This window comes from Sprattus sprattus (genome assembly GCF_963457725.1).
Source record: "Sprattus sprattus genome assembly, chromosome: 1".
Taxonomy (NCBI): domain Eukaryota; kingdom Metazoa; phylum Chordata; class Actinopteri; order Clupeiformes; family Clupeidae; genus Sprattus; species Sprattus sprattus.
The window spans coordinates 27,566,702-27,584,897 of record NC_137920.1 but is presented as its reverse complement, the minus strand read 5'-3'; the positions used below and the strand labels follow the sequence as shown (position 1 = coordinate 27,584,897).

The window sequence follows — 18,196 nt, the reverse complement described above, 5'->3', positions numbered from 1 at the left end:
CTAAATCCTCTGGTCTGATGAAACAAAGATTTTACTTTTTAGCCACAATGCCAAGCCTCAGGCCTGGAGGAAACCAGGCACCACGCATCACCTGGCCAATAGCATCCCTTAAGTGAAGCATAGTGGTGGCAGCATCGTGCTGTGGGGATGTTTTTTAGCGGCAGGAACGGGGAGACTAGGATCGAGGTAAAGATGAATGCAGCAATGTACAGAGACATCCTTGCTGAAAACATGCTCCAGTGCGCTCTGGACCTCAGACTGGGGCAATGGTTCATCTTCCAACAGGACAATGACCCTAAGCACACAGCCAAGATAACAAAGGAGTTGTGGTCCTGGTGAATATCCTTGAGTGGCCCAGCCAGAGCCTAGACTTAAAACAGATTGAACATCTCTGGAGAGATCTGAAAATGGCTGTGCACCGACACTCCCCATCCATTCTGATGGAGCATAAGAGGTCCTGCAAAGAAGAATGGGAGAAGCTGCCTAAAAATAAGTGTGCCAAGCTTGGAGCATCATACTCAAAACAATTTGCGGCTGTAATTGCTGCCTAAGGTGCTTCAACAAAGTATTAAGCAAAGGCTGTGAAAACATAATTTCTTGTAATATTTTTAATATATTTGCAGAAGAAATTGAAATCCTGTTTTCGCTTTGTCATTATAGGGTATTGACTTCCTCTTTCTCTATGATTTTCATTGGACAAGCAGCAAATTATATCTCGTTGAGTTAATGATTTACCAGTGTATCTCTGCAGGTATTTGTGTCAAAGCGCCACAGCACTGAGCGTGATATTCAACACGCTGGGGCTACTCATACAGTCTCGGAAATCCTGCTCTTCAGGTTTCGAAGATGTTGAGTTACCTGTCCTTTTTATCAACGCAGACATGGACACTGCTCCTGCTATTCCTGGGCCTGCTTGTGATGTAAGTGAAACTCGTTTCTTTTCTTAAGAAAGACTATCCAATATTAGCAAAAACTAGTTGAAGAAGTGGTGATAACTGTTGCCATAGATACGGATACTGGCCATATGGAGTCTTCAAGAAGTTGGGGATACCCGGTCCAAAGCCCGTGCTATTTTTTGGAAATATGCTGAACTACACAAAGGTTGGTTTGTGTTTTATATTGATACAAATGTTTGCCTCAGGTTAGTTGTAGGCTACTGATAAGTAAACTTACCAATGTAGGTCTTCACTTTCTAAGAGTTTAGAAATGGATGTAAATTACAATACAAACTTGTTAACCAGTGCTTTCCCTTCAGGGATTCCACAATTTTGATTTGGAGTGTTTCCAGAAGTATGGCCAGATATGGGGGTAAGAACGTTTTTAATCACAGTTTTAAAAAGACAAATCCAGCTGTCTTAATTACTTTTGCACTCTTACTAAAAAAATTAGTTAAATTATGATATGAACTGATAGCCGATGTTATATATGTAATTTAAGAGTCAGTTATAACTTAAATAGGAGGTACAAAGTTGATGTTCGTGTGTAACTTTTTGGCCCAGACACAGACAACGCAACAGTCAGCCTTCTTCGCCGCTAGATCTTTGTTGTCGGTTTGGTGTGTCTCTGGGGATGTTTTTTTTAGCGGCAGGAACTAGGAGACTAGGATCGAGTCAAAGATGAATGCAGCAATGTACAGAGACATCCTTGATGATAACCTGCTCCAGAGCGCCCATCCCAACCAAAAAAAAGCGAACTTTAGACATTGGTGTCACAGCACAGCTGCACCTGCCCTTGTCTTATCAGAGCAGTTGTCACAAAGATAGGCACTGCAATGACCACTTAAAGCCCCATTACGCGCGAGGCCACTGTCCTAAATACAAATCGCCTACACATGTATTTGTGGACTGGACACGCTGAAGGATATTGAACCAGCGAAGACAACAGCCGAAGCCAAATAAGCATGTAGACTGACAAGGTATAGCAATGTCACAAGATTGTACACAAATATGACTAGACTACAGTTGACATAGAAGATGAACGTCAACATATCCAAAGAATATGTTGTAGTGTAATGGACGCCATTCTCCATCTATCAAGTCATTGTGCCACCAACATTATTTTGAAGCTGTTATTCTCAGTGAATTGTACCATTGTCACTTTAACAACGATGACAAACATACCTCACATGTCTAATTTATCGTGATGAATTGCCCAGCCCTACAAGTTGATCATATCTTGTACCATACCTTTTTTGCCGAGTAATACGTCTGTCAGCTGCACCTGCCCTTGTCTTATTAGAGCAGGTGTCACAAAGATAGGCAGAACTGGTGACGGAACTTGGAACTGGCGACGACAACAGCAGAAGCCAAAGAAGGATGTAGACTTACAAGATAGAGTTCAAAGCTCAACATACACTCTTAAAACATAAACTTGAGCCTACTTACAATGTTACCTAGCAATAGCCAAACATATAGTAGGCCTACTATGACATTAAGTCATCATCTTTATAAACTGCTTACTATAACTGGGTACAGTTTTGTTTACTAGTGGCAGTTGCGTGAGGTGGTGCCATGAAGCATTACATAGTTATTGGCAGAGGTCTTGCGGCCTGTACTTCAAAGTTACATTACAGTAGCACAAAAGCCATTCTCTGTATTATAAATCAGTGTAACACCAAAATGATTTTGAAGCTGTTATTTGAAGGTAACATAATATAATAGATATATAATGTTACTTTAACATCAATAACAAACAAATCTCCACCTCACATGTCTAATTTATCATGATTATTGCACAGCCCTACAAGCAAATCATATATTGTACATACCTTTTTTGCCTAGTAATACCTTTTTGTGTCTTGCTCTTCCTCCAGAATTTATGAAGGCCGGCAGGCTGTTCTTTGTATCACCGACACAGAGTTGATCAAAACCATTCTCGTCAAGGAGTGCTACTCGATTTTCACCAATAGACGGGTACGACACCACATTTTCTGTACCTACATTCTAAATCCTTAAAAAGTCTGTCACTGCCTAAAGTTAAATGTAAGGTGTAAATGCTTGTCTAGCTAGATTAAGGACAACAGAATCGTGCAACTAGTGTCAAAACGAAAAGCTGTAATTCAGAGCTACATCCATTGCAGCGTTCAGCCATTATCTTCCGTAGATAAACTAATAATATCTATATATGTAAATCTGAAGTGTAATTAAAATAGTTAAAATTATTTAGCAATTTTTACTCGTTCCATTTCACTTATTTCCCCAGGAAGATGTTTATTAAAATGATAGTGTTGTAGAGCAAAGCATTGTGAAATCTGATGAGCTGATACTGATTGTCACAGGTGTGGCCTGTTGAACATGAATCTGTGGACTTAATAACACCAGCACAAGAACTGGGTGAACTAAGGTCACCCCAACAAGACTTCCTTTCATTAAGTGCAATAGACAGCACTTGTCTCTCTTTTAACACCACAGTGTGTTGCTGCATAAAACCATCTTAAATATTTATACTTATTTAATCATGTTTCCAGCTCCTACTTGTTTACCTGGTTTGTCTTTATTTACTGTATGTTATATTCTTTTAATATCTGTACGTACATTCCAGGACACATGAAGTGAATCTGAATCCGAATGCGCTCTCTTACAGGATATTGGCCTCAATGGACCGCTGCATGATGCTGTGTCCGTTGCTGAGGATGAAGACTGGAAAAGGATTCGTAGTGTGCTGTCTCCATCTTTCACCAGTGGCCGCTTGAAGGAGGTTTTTGTCTCTCTTTCTCTCTCTCTCTCTCTCTCTTTCTCTCTCTCTCACCCTCCCCTTTTTCATGATGCAGAGATGTTACAATTTTACATTTGAACACATTTATTACATTTGTCATCCACATGTCACCCTTCTGTAAATGTGTCGGCCACTATGAATGCTTTTTCTACAATGCCTTCCTGTTTCAGCAGTGGCCACTTGGTCTCTTCTTTAACTCTCTTTCTTAACCGCTCCTCCACTGTCCTCCTTTGTGATAACTTTTGATAATTAAGCTGCACCCTTGACAGCCCCCTATATAATGCATAGGCAGTATGATGAGGGAAATCTTACCATTTTATAACTTTCCTATCCTTATGGCTTGACTTGTCATGGGTGTGAGTGATAGGCTTTCAAATGTTCTTGTTTTGTTTTAACAGATGTATTAGTCTGTACAATCTCATTCATGATATACTTATAAGCCATAGCTTATAATTCCGTGGTGACAATGAATTATTCTCAAAATAAATTTGAAATCTTAGACCATCAGATGGGCATCACATCACACACAGTTACTGATAAACATTGATTTGGTATGACCAGCATAACACAAATAATACTTTATGTGCCATAGTGGGGTCACTAGAATTGAGTATGTGCTCTGCCTGCCAAACCACTGTGCCTTGTCTTTGGCACTGGGATCAGGGTGCAGGTTTTGTACCCCATAAATTGGGGTGACTGCTCTCAAACTTCGCTACACTTTCTATATGATAACGCCATACCTACAGGGTCAGAGGAGACCAACGTGTGTGTCTGTTTCTCACTCATCAGATGTTTGGGATCATGAAGAAGCACTCGCACAACCTGGTGAACAGCATGAAGAAGGATGCAGATCTGGCCAAGGCATCAGACACTAAAGAGTGAGTGTTTCTGTAGACTAATTTGAAGGAGAGGAGGGGGGAATATGACGTGTCATCACAATAAGCAAGGCTTTCACAATATTACGAAGCCAAGGTTCTATTGGAACTCTTCACATTGTTTACTAAGGACCATTTAGATTTGATGTGAAGAATACACCATTGTGAACTTGGGACCAGTGCGTTTCGTATTCAGAAAAATATTTTTGACAGACAGATATAGGGGGGAAGGAATTTGAGTCGGGAGAGGGAAGTATAGAGAGCGAGAGAGAAGGTGAAAACAATAGAAAAATGAGATTAAACAAGAGAGATGGTGAGAGAAAAGTATGTAGATACATAAACACAATCTTACAGAATTTGAAGCAAAACCTCCTGTTCCTCAGGTATTTTGGGGCGTACAGTATGGATGTGGTGACCAGCACAGCTTTCAGTGTGGACATCGACTCCCTAAACAACCCTAAAGACCCCTTTGTCACCAACATCAAGAAAATGCTGAAGTTTGACGTGTTCAACCCCCTCTTCCTGATTGTGGGTATGTCTAGCCACGCAAACCCAATATTGTGTTTTAACTTACAGATGGATGTGAATGTGTGAGTTGGAGTTTCAGTACGACTGTGAATAGGAATATGGATGTGACTGTTGAATTCGATCCACAGAGTCTGTAAAGAAGCTAGTTTGTGCTGCACTGTCTTTAGGAGAATCAACCAGTGATGTCTGTGGTCACATGTGCTGTTCTCTGTCTACCTTCAGCTTTCTTTCCCTTCATGACACCCATCTTGGAGAAGATGAACTTTTCATTTTTCCCCATTTCTGTGACGGACTTCTTCTACGCTTCACTTAAGACCATTAAGGCTGAGAGGGTGACCAACTCTAGCAAGGTCAGTGGAAGTCTGTGTGGCTGTAGCATGTGGGTTACTGGATGATTGACATATGACTGATATATACACGTAGATACAGTATATGGGCCATTCTACCGAATTCGTGTAATATGCAGTCCCTCAACAATAAAATCTATTTACAAAACAATTAGGTATTTAGGCATAGATATTAAATTAGAAAATGTTATGGTCTATATAAACCCAATGCATTACATGAGATAGTGATAAGCTAAATATATACAAAATCATCATTTATAGGGTACTTTCTATTGGGAAGTAGCTGTCCCCAACCCTGACATCTAAATTTCAATGCCTTTAAATAACACTTTTCAATTTTTTTTGATTTTTTTCAATGATTTAATTTCAAAGATCTTTATGATTGGGTTGAAACAGAACTTGGAATATTTAGATTTATTGTGGGTTTAATTTTTAAATCAATTTACTATACTCAAAAAATCATGTCCCTAGTTTTCATGTCACTACCGAAACACAAGAGTTTTAGTCCATAGGCTGAGCCTGTGTTTTAGCCAGGACTCTGCATTTTTGACCATGCAGTGACACTGCATCTCTGTCCCTCATGGTTGAATGGTAAGTAGCTAAATCCCATAGTTTTTATATAAATGTGTTCCAAAGTCTGAAAATCGACGTGTAACCTTAAGAATTGTCACTACCGAAACGCATGTTTTCTTCAATTAAGTAAACCTTTTGGGGTTTCATGGAAAATCTTATGTTTGTATGTGTGTACACCTCTTCAAAGATGTGTTTGCAAGCCGTGTGCTTGCTAGAATTCTTTATTTATGCTTAAAGTTAGCTAGAATTGTCACTACCGAAACAGTCACTACCGAAACATATGGTAGTGACCAGATGATTTTGGTAGTGACAAAATGAAATGGCAAGTAGTTCAATCCCATAATTTTTAAATAAATGTGTTGTGTGGACTTAAGGGAGGCCCAGAGCACCTTTTGGATGATTTTGGGAGAGAAATGAACATCCATCCAACAGTGCAGTCACTACCGAAACAGTGCAGTCACTACCGAAACAGATAAATTGACCTTGAAAATTTGGTAAAAAATTCATTTCTATGGATTTCATTGTGAAAATCTTCAAGAAATATTTTTAAAAATACTCTTCAGAGAAGGGAAGGAAACACAATCTGAACAGGTCAATAATAATACTTTTTTACTATAGTAAATGTGATGTTTCGGTAGTGACAATTTTTGGAAGAGGAAAAACATTCCAACACATTCTGAAAATACAATATAAAACTTGACAGTTCTTTTACTAGATATGTGTACTTTAGATATGGTACAATATACATACGGTCAAAGTTTTGGGAAAAAACCATAAAAAAATTCAAAATATATCCGACATGACTTTGCATCAATTCGGTAGAATGGCCCATATATATACATACTCCGCTTATATATAACTGATATATAAACATAGATATTCCGCTGATATATGACTGATATATGGACGTACATATATGCATATATATATATATATATTTATACTTACTCCGCTTTTATATGACTGATTTATACATGTACATACTGTATATACGTACATACTTTACCGATATATAGAGGTAAAATATATACATACATACTCCACTGCGCGTCGGGGTCCTGTTTGTCCTGCCGGAATTTATTTTCCAATACTGACTGGCAGGCTATACAATGTCTTATGTATCTATATACAGCCGCGGAAAAAATTAAGAGACCACTTTTAAAAAATTATCAGTTTTTCTTTTTTTTACTATTTATTGGTATGTGTTTGAGTAAAATTAACACTTTTGTTTCATTCTTCAAACTACTGACAACATATCTATGGAATCAGATCAATGCCATAAATATTTTGTAATCTGTAATATAGATTTTGTATATGTAACATAGATTTAGTATCTGTGAAACCATCTACACTTTCAAAACCTATCTTCACTTTCAAAATGTATTTACAGATACAGATTTCAAATACGAAATGTATCTACACTTTCAAAAACTATCTACACTTTCAACAACTATTTACACTTTCAAAAACTATCTTCACTTTCAAAATCTATTTGCAGATACGGATTTCAGTTACGCATTACGGATAGGGATACGGATTTCTGTTACGAATTACAAAATCTTTTTGGCAATGTCTTTACTGCCTTTCTAAAGAGCCAATCAGAGCTTTTGGCAGATTTTCTAAAGCGCCAATCAACACATTGTATCCTCTACTGACTAGCCAATCAGCGCTAGCTTGCTGGCAACTGCTGCTGGCCCGCTGATTATTCAATAGTTATAACCTAAAACTGCCACCGCTCTGCCTAGGGTGAGATCTGGGGTCTCCCCCGCACGGGTTGAATACAATTCGGTGTACGAACACCGTGGGGGAAGTTAAACAAGCATGCCTTATGTCTGGCCCAAAGGGCTGATGAACACCTGTACTATTTAGTTAATCTTAGGCTCTGGCGATTCAGAGATCGCTTGGCTGCAGAACGCATTGTAACTAAGAAATTGGTCTCGTATATCTCTTCCACTGAGACGCTAGAAAACTCGCTTCCACACAAAATACACAATTAAACGTTTTCAAGGACTTCAGAAAAGGGTTACAAATAGCCTACCCCAAAGTGCCATGAAAAGAAACGAAAATGACATTACAAGGTGGTTTTGAAATCAGGCTGGTCATTATCCAGCTGTTGAGGATGCATATGCACTTAACGGTATACCCCCACCATCACTTTGCATGTGTCTGGAGAACAAGACAATAGCAGTCTGTCTGCTAAATGTTCTCATCGTGATAATTGGTCATATGAATACTGTTCATTGTTAACTTAATTAAATGTGAATAGGAGATCGGTCACGAAAATGCTAACGTTAGCTTTCGTTAGCTACACTGTAAAAAAAAAATCTGTAAAAAAACAGTAAATTACTGGCAGCTACGGCTGCCAAACAAAAACCGCAAAATTAAAGTAAAACATCCTAATTCAAATAAAGTGCAAAAACCCTATATTTACAGATATTTCCATTTAAGGATTTGCAGAGAAAAACTGTTTTTTTTATAGATTTTTCCTCAATTAATACAATCAAACACCATTAATAAAGTTACATCCCTAACAGTTTAGCAGAGAAAAACTGTTATTGTACAGATTCTTCCTAATTTATTACGAGCAAACACCTTTTATTAAGTTAGGGTACTAAAAGTATAGCAGAGAAACACTGTTATTTTACAATGTTTTCCTCGATATTTAAGATTAAAAACCTTCAATAAAGTGGCAGCCCTAACAGTTCAGCAGAGAAAAACTGTTATTTTACAGATTTTTGTATCTGTTATTAATATCGAACACTTTCAATAAGGTGACAGTACTACAAGTTTAGCAAAAAATGCTGTTATTTTACAGATTCTTCCTAATTTATTACGAACAAACACCATTCATTAAGTCAGGCTTCTTTAATTAAGATTAAACACCTTCAATAAAGTGGCAGCCCTAACAGTTTTGCAGAGAAACACTGGTATTTTACAGATTTTCCCTCATTTATTACAATGAAACACCTTCAATTAAGTGACGGCAATTCACATTTAGCAGAGAAACTGTAATTTTCCAGATTGCTCCTACATTTTTATGATCAAACACATTCAATAAAGTGCTGACACATGCTCAAGATTGTAAAATGATGGTTTTATTTTGGAAGACAATTATTTCAAACATTGACTTGCAGGGTTTGTGATTGAAGAGTTTCAGGTGATGCAGAGTTTATTGATGGAGTACAGACAGGGAACAGGACACAAACAGAGTATACAAATCAACGAAAGGGTTAACAGACAGAGTTCTAACACAAAGATCTAGGAACATGAACTAAAGATCGCACAGAGTCTCACTCTGGCTACTGTGCGCAAGGGCAAAGAACAGAGGTACATGGCTACAGGCCGGACAAGACAGTCACATTACTCCCGGTGCCGTATGCACGGCACTCTGGATAATGCAGTCCTAAAAGTCTGCCGGCACCGAAATGGCTGACTCGGAAGCCAGCAGACAGGGAGCTTGCGGGGCTGGACGCCCACGGACAGAGAGCTTGCTGGGCTGGAAGCCAGCTGACAATGGGGTTGTAGTTGCCGGTGGCCGGAAGGCGGAATCCCAGGGACGTAGAGTGGGCCACAGATTTAGAAGACTTGGGCAAAGGTTTCACCCTTGTAGCGACGAGACCAAACACGGAGTGAGGGGAGTGCAGGTTATATATAGGAGTGAATCAGGTGTGTGTGATCATGTGATTTGGGACCTGAATGCAGTGCAGCTGGGATGGTGAATGATACTGATGACATGCAGCTGAGAGCATGAGTGAGAGTGAAACAGGTGTATGTGCTTGTGTGATTGAAGGGGGCGTGGCCGGAGCGGAGCTCAGCAGGAACATCACAATAGCCTCTACCCACAAAAGTTAAAACATTTGACTTCAGACTCATATTAAACTACATGGAGTGAGTCAGTCCATTGCAAAGTAATTTCCCCCTTGTCTCGTCTTTATTGTTCTGCATTGCTCTGGGCCAGCCAGATCCAAGGTTAGGTCAGGTCAAAAGTATTGGGACACCTGATCATCACACATATATGAGTTTCACGCACATCTCATTCCAAAACTACTCTATAACAGTTGCCTCTCTTATAGGAAGTCTTTCCACAAGATTTTGGAGTGGGTCTGTTGGATTTAGTGCCCATTCAGCATTAGGGAATTTGGACAATGCTCTTGTGTGACTAGACCAGGCTTGCCGATGCCGTTAGAATGGGTCCCAAATATGTATAGTGGTGTTTAGTTCAGGGGTGGCTTGATTTTAACCGAATGAACAAAGTGAGTCTGTGACGGGGCACCTGTGTGACCCACCACTGCAGCCTGTAGGCTGCTGCTTTTGTGGACTGGGTGAAGGTGTTTTGGTGTGTGTGTGTGTTACATGTTTGATCTTTGTTCAGTTAAAATCAGCACACATTCAATGTCTTGTCTCTGAAATTTTCTGTTTATTTAGTTTAACAATAATCATATTGTCATATATCATACCGTTTGTCAACCGGTGTTTAGTGTCTAAGTTTGTGTTGTGAAGATGGCGCGATATATGGAGTTTATGTTTAATGAGATTTGGCTGCTTTATTATGTGTCGGCTATGCCGGCACCAAGCCTAATTGCTACCATGTGTAGTCTGTGTTTCCTAGTTGATTGGGAGTTTGATTGTTTAGGTATGGCTGCTGTGAGCCACAGGTGTTGGTGCCTTGCTGATTGACACACCTGAAATCAATGATTGGTATGAGCCAATTCAAGGTGCTTGTCAAGGCTACTTAAACTTACCTTTGTTCTTTGTTCAGGAAAGTTGCCAGTTTAATAGGACGTAAGTCCTTGGAGCTCTCACGATGGGCTAGTTACCTTGGTCCTTTTATTTGCTTTTGTTTTGTTTCGTAGTGAGAGTGATCGTGTTTAATAAGGACTCTCACTGACCAGTTAATGGTCCTTTTTATACATGTGGTCTTATGTGAATTGCTTATTTGTTGGTGGCTTCATGCATTTGTCCTTAGTGAAAACTGTATTTTTTATATTGATTTAGTATTGTCAGTGTTTTAACTGCCTTTGTGCCTTATTTGGGTTAATAAAAATACCCATCTTTCTAACATCTTCAACCTCCTGAGTCCTCTTATGAGTAACATCTTGCTCTAAGCGTGAAGGCTATCCCGACCTTTTACAGAGTCTTATCTTATCAGGATAACCCAATCAGCCAGCAAGATACGGGAACCTGTAACTAATATCATAGGTTGACTGACCTGTCAGTCTGACACAATGCGCGCACCCAAGACTATTTTGTTGCTATCATATGTCCATGGTTGCTATGGTAAACTCTGCTAAGTCTGTGCGTGAAAAACATAAACTAATACTTTCCTTGACTGGTCCACACATGTGTCAATCATGACTGTAGACCAATGAGATGCAAAGATATCCGAGTGCACAACAGAGAAGGTGGGATGTAATCAGTAATTCACGTGCATTTGTTTTGCCGTTTAGCCACGCAAGTTTTGACAGTTCTATAACGTAATGCAGGTGCACAACAAAACACATTTATTCTACATCATCATGGCTTCTAAAAATAAAACAGAGAGCCAGCCCCCAAAAAGATGTTTTTATGGGGTAACAGTAGTATTGGAAGAGCTTCAACGGTTGGATGACGAGAAGATTGAAATAGAGTCTGGTAGAATCAGAAAGCAGCAAAAGTCACGGAAGAGTATATGGAGAGATCACCGATTATTTATCTTCTAACTTTTGATTGGGATGAGATATCAGTTCCAAATTTGTTCAAGTGATGGCATACCCTTGGGGGCACACAATTATATGACAAAACTGGGCATTTCTATTCATTTTCCTACTTACATCCACAGTAATCTAGATGTAAATGAAAAAAAATAGGGAGCGCCTACATTTTGGGAAGGTTATCGACATCTTTCTAAAATTTCAGATATCATATATGGTACTCATAGCTTGACGGGTACTCTGTAACATCAAATTGAAATTTTCCACCATACTGTGCCTAAAACTCAAAAGTAAGCCTTTACATTTGGGCATGGAATTTTTAGGTCATTTAGGAAAAAACATCAAGGTTCTAATGGCCGGTTCACACTACACGATTGTTGAACATTCCCTCACGATCTACCATGTCACACTATGCGATTACCGAGCCACGACTTCGGGCTTCGTCTTCGTCGGAAGACTGGCCACACTACAAGATCATGAATCTTTGTATCTTATTGCCTAGGTAACAGCTAGCTACTTTAGATAGGCTACGTAAACTTTTGAGGTAGGCTATCAAACGTAAATTTCCGGGTAAGACTGGAAATAGACTACTTTAAAACCAACATTTTGTAACCTACATTTACAATAATAACAGTTTATCAGGCTGGACATTCGTTATACAGGCCAGAGTGAGGTTTATGCTAGGTTTACGCTATGTCAACAATGGATACGTCCTTGCGATTCCCCCAAAAATTCTGACATGCCAGACTTTTCGTCGTGGGGTTTTCGAACGTCGCAGACGAAAACATCGCAGGTCGCAAGCATGTCACACTACAAGACCTCACCTCGTCGCAGACTTTTCAAAATCGGGCCCGATCCTGCAAATTCGTCGGCGACGAAGAAATCGGGGCAAAATCGGGCTGAAATCGTGTAGTGTGAACCGGCCATAACAGGTTAAATGAAAATGGGTTTGCAAAAATGTTTATGCTGAATTAGTGAAGAATTCACTGTAAATTTACATAGAATCATGCTAAATTGTTAGTATGTACATAAACCATAATATAATGAGCTACATATTAAATTACAGATTATCAGTGTAATTTTATTTACATTTGCATGTATTTCAGAAAAATGGAAAATGTATGTATAAATAATACAGTTATTTTCTGTAAAAAAAATTGAAATCCATGTAATTTGTCATTATTGGCATTATCCTTAAAATAGGAGTCGTGTTTTTAATTTATAGTTAACCTCCATTATTATATGTAGTTTTGTATACAATTTCAAAAAACAGAAAACCACTGTAAAAATGTAGAGTTATTAACTGTAAAATTAGGTTGTTTTTTTACAGTGTACATATCTACTGAATTTCAAATAAAAATACTGTCTTTTAGAGCATTTTTTGCAGAAAAATGACAATTGGTCAAAATAACAAAAAAGATGCGGTTTTTCCAGATATTGATTTCTGATCTCTTCCTAAGTTTAAGCATTAGTAGGCCTATTGTGTAGTTTAAGAATCTATATGAACTTGTTTTCTTTGCATTATTCGAGATCTGAAAACATTCCATTTATTTTGCTATTTTGACCAAGTGTCATTTTTTGGCAAATAAATGCTCTAAATGACAATATTTTTATTTGAAATTTGGTAGAAATGTTGTCAGTAATTTATAGAATAAAACTAAAATGTTAACTTTACTTTAACTCATACCAATAAAAAGTAAAACCAGAGAAACTGATAATTTTGAAGTGGTCTCTATATATACAGTATATACTATATGTGTGTGTGTTTATATATACAGTATATATATAAAGTGGATGATGAAAAATACGGTTGTCTGTGTCCAACCCACACCATTTTTTAAACGCTTACTCTGTTTGGCAATCACTACTATACTCCATTTGCTGAAGGTGAAGTTCATCCTTGTGCCTGCATGCCTTTTAATGTCTGCAGAACAGAGTGGACTTTCTACAGCTGATGGTGGACTCCCAGGCTCCTCAGAAAGAGGAACATGGACACGGGGACGTAACTAACAAAGGTATCGCCCCCTCTCTCTCAATGTCAGTGACAAAGCAACCCCTCCATATTCTCTGACCAGAGACATTTCAGATCTCTAGTATCCATGTGCCACTAACTGTTAATTTACTTTCAAGAACTTTTTGAGAGGTCCAACATGTATATTTTGTAAAAGTCTGAGAAACATAATAAAGCTGATAAAGTATTAAAGGGTCTTGAAATAAAAAGCTCGGCAGTGTAATCTTATGAAATATAATCTTGGCATACAGGTGCACTGCCGTTCTTGTGACCGTGTGTCTTTCACCTAGGACTGAGTGACCATGAGATTCTGTCTCAAGCAATGATCTTCATCTTTGCCGGCTACGAGACAAGCAGTTCAACTATGAATTTCCTGTTCTACAGTCTGGCCACAAACCCAGATACCCTGAAGATTCTCCACGACGAGATTGATGAAGTCTTCCCAGACAAGGTCACCTTTCTGTCTCTGTATTTCATAGTGGTGGAATCGTTGGTAATTGGAAGTAATGGTGAAGATAAATGATAATGAGGATGTTTTTTTTCACACAAAAAAAAGACAGAAATAATGGTTAGCTTGCAAATCAGGACTTGCACTGTTATGTTCTTGATGGTCTACGACCTCATAGGGAAACCTGAACCAGTGGCGTAAGATAGTTAGACTGTGCAAGATTACCTTTGCTTGATGTGTGCACGATTACCAGTGCAAGATATGTGCAGGATTACCAGTGCCAGATATGTGCAAGGGCCCCCCGACCCTGCCTGATGCTGATGTTCTAGGTTGAGTTGCTGTGAGAACCGCTTGTGCTCTTGTTGTTCTCCAGGCTGAAGTCAAGTATGAAGCTCTGATGCAGATGGAGTATCTGGACTGCGTGATCAACGAGACCCTGCGCCTGTACCCTCCTGCTTCTCGCCTCGAGAGGGTCTGCAAGAAGACGGTAGAGATCAGCGGTGTCATCATCCCCAAGGGAATGGTTGTCACGGTGCCCACATATGCCCTTCACAGAGACCCAGAACTCTGGACTGAACCTGAGAACTTCAAACCAGAGAGGTACATGCAAGATGGGGGGGGAGATCTACTGAATTAAGTTTACAGTATTCCTGAGGATTGCACACAGAATACAAACAATTGTTACATATCAAGATAACATACAGGTCAAATTGGCCACTTTACTTTATAACAGTAGTTGAAGATTTGTTTTCTATTCTCATGTATTTTGCTACTGTCTCGTATCATTCCCTCAGGTTCAATAAGGAGAACAAGGACACCATTGATCCGTACTCGTACATGCCGTTCGGAATGGGCCCCAGGAACTGCATCGGGATGCGTTTCGCTCTCATCAGCATGAAGCTGGGCATTGTGGAGCTGCTGCAGAGATTTACCATCACTACCTGTGCTGAGACTGAGGTGAGAGGAACACCTTCATTTGACATTAATCATCGATTTGCTGACTTGTGTTAAAGCATTAGATTTAAACTGCCACATTGGTGATCATTGTGGCGATAAACCTTGATTTTATGGGTGATGGGCAAGCGGGAGATCCACCTGTCCTGGCTATTCTCTATCTGCAACCCGCACATAATATATCCACATAGAGTCTATGTCACAAGCTCTAAACCCTTCAGGGACAGAGGCCTGTTTGACTTTTTTAGGAAGTCTCACATGCCTTGATGTTTTTGTATATTTCCCCTAGCTAAAAGTATTGATGCGCAAGTGGCATTTAGGATGATGTTATAGAAGACATCAGCAATAACAACATTCGAGTAAAAGAAAAAATCAAATTGTATTTAAATTAAATGTAAAACCACCCTTACGAAAACCTTGAAACCATTCAGAGCTGCTCAGAATTTGTACAAAAAAACATTGTAAAGATTTCGGACCAAGACTTTTGAACTCTGAACTTTGTAAACATAGGTGTTGGCTATACATATGTGAGTTTAGCATTCAGAAAGTGTATGTGGCTTCACTACTACATATTTATAATAGCTGAGGGACCTGTGCCTCTCCAAAATGTGTGTGTCTTTCTCGCCACACCATAGCCAATAGAGATCACCGAATCACCATTACTCACCATATGAATAGCTGGCATTTGCTAATGGGTGGGTCCTTAGGAGCAGAAACCTCACTCACAGACTGAAATGTGCAAGAGATCAGCTCTATTCTCCTTTCAAAGTGCTTATTTATATTTTATTTTCGAAGTGTATATATTTTAAAAGTAAGGGTTCAAGGTTCATGTGGGTTTTCTTTATATGTCTCTAGGACATAAACTCAAAGAGTTTTGACAACAATAAAAACAAAAATTGAAGCGTTAAAGAAAAGGCCCATCCAAACCCAATCCTGCAGGTCTGCAGGAAGACATGGGCAAAAGTACAGAAGCAACTGCACATATCCCAGTATAAGCAAATGTGTCAGGATTCAAACGAGGACCCAAACGCAGATCGATTAAAGCAGGATTTATTCCACAAAAAACACAGAGGATCAAAAAGGCAAACACAAAAACAGGGCACACGACCACTGTATGCTTCCATGCCGAAAAACACAAAAAGCTAAGCTAACAGTTCAAAAAGTATCTCTTCAAGGAGACTTAAGCAGGCAGGCAAAGTTACTTTCCCAAAAAACAGACAACTCACGGAACAGGGTAGCACAACAGAAGCGACAATCCGACAGGGAACATGAGGCCAGACAGGCTTAAATAGGCAGGGTAATCACTGGGCACAGGTGAGGAGCAGAACAGGCTTAAATAGGCAGGGTAATCACTGGGCACAGGTGAGGAGCAGAACAGGTGGAAAACAGAACAAAGACAGGACAAGGGGCGGAGCACATGGTAGCACATGGCTTCCACAACAAAAACACATGGCACGTCAAAACAGAAACAGATGAAACAGAGTCCAAATTTTTTCACAAATGTATTCATCCATTTGGAAAATTCCCTCAATTAAAGTAGGGAGGAAACCTTTTGCAGGGACCACCTGGCTGAACCAAAACATTAATAGGCTAAGCTGATGGCCTGTTCCAGTCATTTGAGGAACCCAAACAAAAATTCAATCTAAGGGATGAAGCAGATTTTTGGAAGTATTTACAACTGAGGAGCTGTGTAACAAGTCTGAAAGTCTCACTTGATGAAGACACAAATAAGCTGCTCTGTTATTTTAAGGTGCCGGAGCTTGTTCGTACAGCCTCTGCTTTTTATAAGATCATGGCAGATAGTATGTATGGTCACTGTGATCCCTTAAGGCAAATCTGGGAGAGGGACTTGAACTCAGACATTGAGGAATAGGCATGGGAAAAGGTGGTTTTCAATGCAGGATGGCCTGTGCAATTAGTAAATGTACACACTATAAGGTTATCCACAGATACTATTATACACCAGTTAAGGTTCATAGATTGGGATTAATAAAAGACAATATATGTCTTCTAGTTTTTCCTTTTTGGACAACAAATCATTCAAACTATTGGAGAGTGGTTAACTACAGCTTTCTCCACGACTGTGGCTGCTTGGAGATAGGTCCCTTCTACCACCAGAGGTGTTTTAAAGCTGAATCTGCCCTGGCACTAGCTGGGTTTATCACTGCAGTACGAATTGTCCTTAGACACTGGAAGAGCCAAATAAGGCCTAGTTTTACAGACTGGCTGAAGCTAATGACGGATACAGCCTCCTTTGAAGATCTAATTGCAAGATTGAATGATGGTAGGGGTAAATTCTACCAGGTCTGGTCTGACTTCCCACATTTAATTCAATTTCAACTGACTAATGCCCCATAATTAACTACTTTCAAGTATTATTCGATCTAACCAACATCCCCGGTTTTTTCTATTTCATTTTATTTATTTATTTCAATTGTATTTTTTTTTTCTCAGTCTTTATTGCCCTGATTTATTGTGTAGTGTGTGTGTACAGTGTAAAATGAGAGGTAAAATGTGAGGTGTAAGTTGCATGTTTCTCACATGAAAAACCAATAAATACTTTGATTGTAAAATAAAAACAAAAAACATTTACCATATTTATCTTCTAATTAGCTTTTATCAGGGGCAACTGTACTGTTGTTGGTGTTTGCAAAGCAAATCTGCTGGATGCGAGTCTCTTTAACTCTTGATGTAATACTCAGGATTTATTATTATTATTATTATTATTATTGTTGTTATTATTATTGATTATTCATTTCCCCAATCATCTTTAAGATTCCACTGGAGTTGGCCTCGGACAACTTGGGTCTCATGTCTCCAAAGAGACCCATCAAGCTGCAGCTGGTCCCTCGGTCATCTGGGGCGCAGCCGAACCCCAGAGGCTGAACGACCACACGCACCGGATGTCCCATCAGACCTGTCAGTCATCAGCCAGTTGATTCACCCAAATGGAAAAAACTTAAACAGTGGTTTCACACACATAACTATGGCCCCTCTGATATGAAGTAACATTTGAAAAGTATACGTTTTATATATGACCTACCTTGCAGTTTGGT

The 18,196-nt window shown here is 39.2% G+C and overlaps 1 protein-coding gene across 1 annotated transcript; it reads left to right on the top strand.

Annotated features, from left to right (window-relative positions):
- Positions 1 to 846: 846 nt before the first annotated feature.
- Positions 847 to 18,026, top strand: LOC308366737 (cytochrome P450 3A30-like; the record flags this gene model as incomplete). The annotated part of the gene is made up of 13 exons (XM_080840477.1): positions 847 to 920; positions 1,008 to 1,101; positions 1,256 to 1,308; positions 2,813 to 2,912; positions 3,583 to 3,696; positions 4,504 to 4,592; positions 4,973 to 5,121; positions 5,340 to 5,467; positions 13,658 to 13,742; positions 14,029 to 14,189; positions 14,560 to 14,786; positions 14,981 to 15,143; positions 17,916 to 18,026. 13 exons carry the CDS (start codon positions 847 to 849, stop codon positions 18,024 to 18,026), a joined length of 1,548 nt encoding a protein of 515 aa, XP_080696603.1.
- Between the last annotated feature and the right edge of the window lie 170 nt (positions 18,027 to 18,196).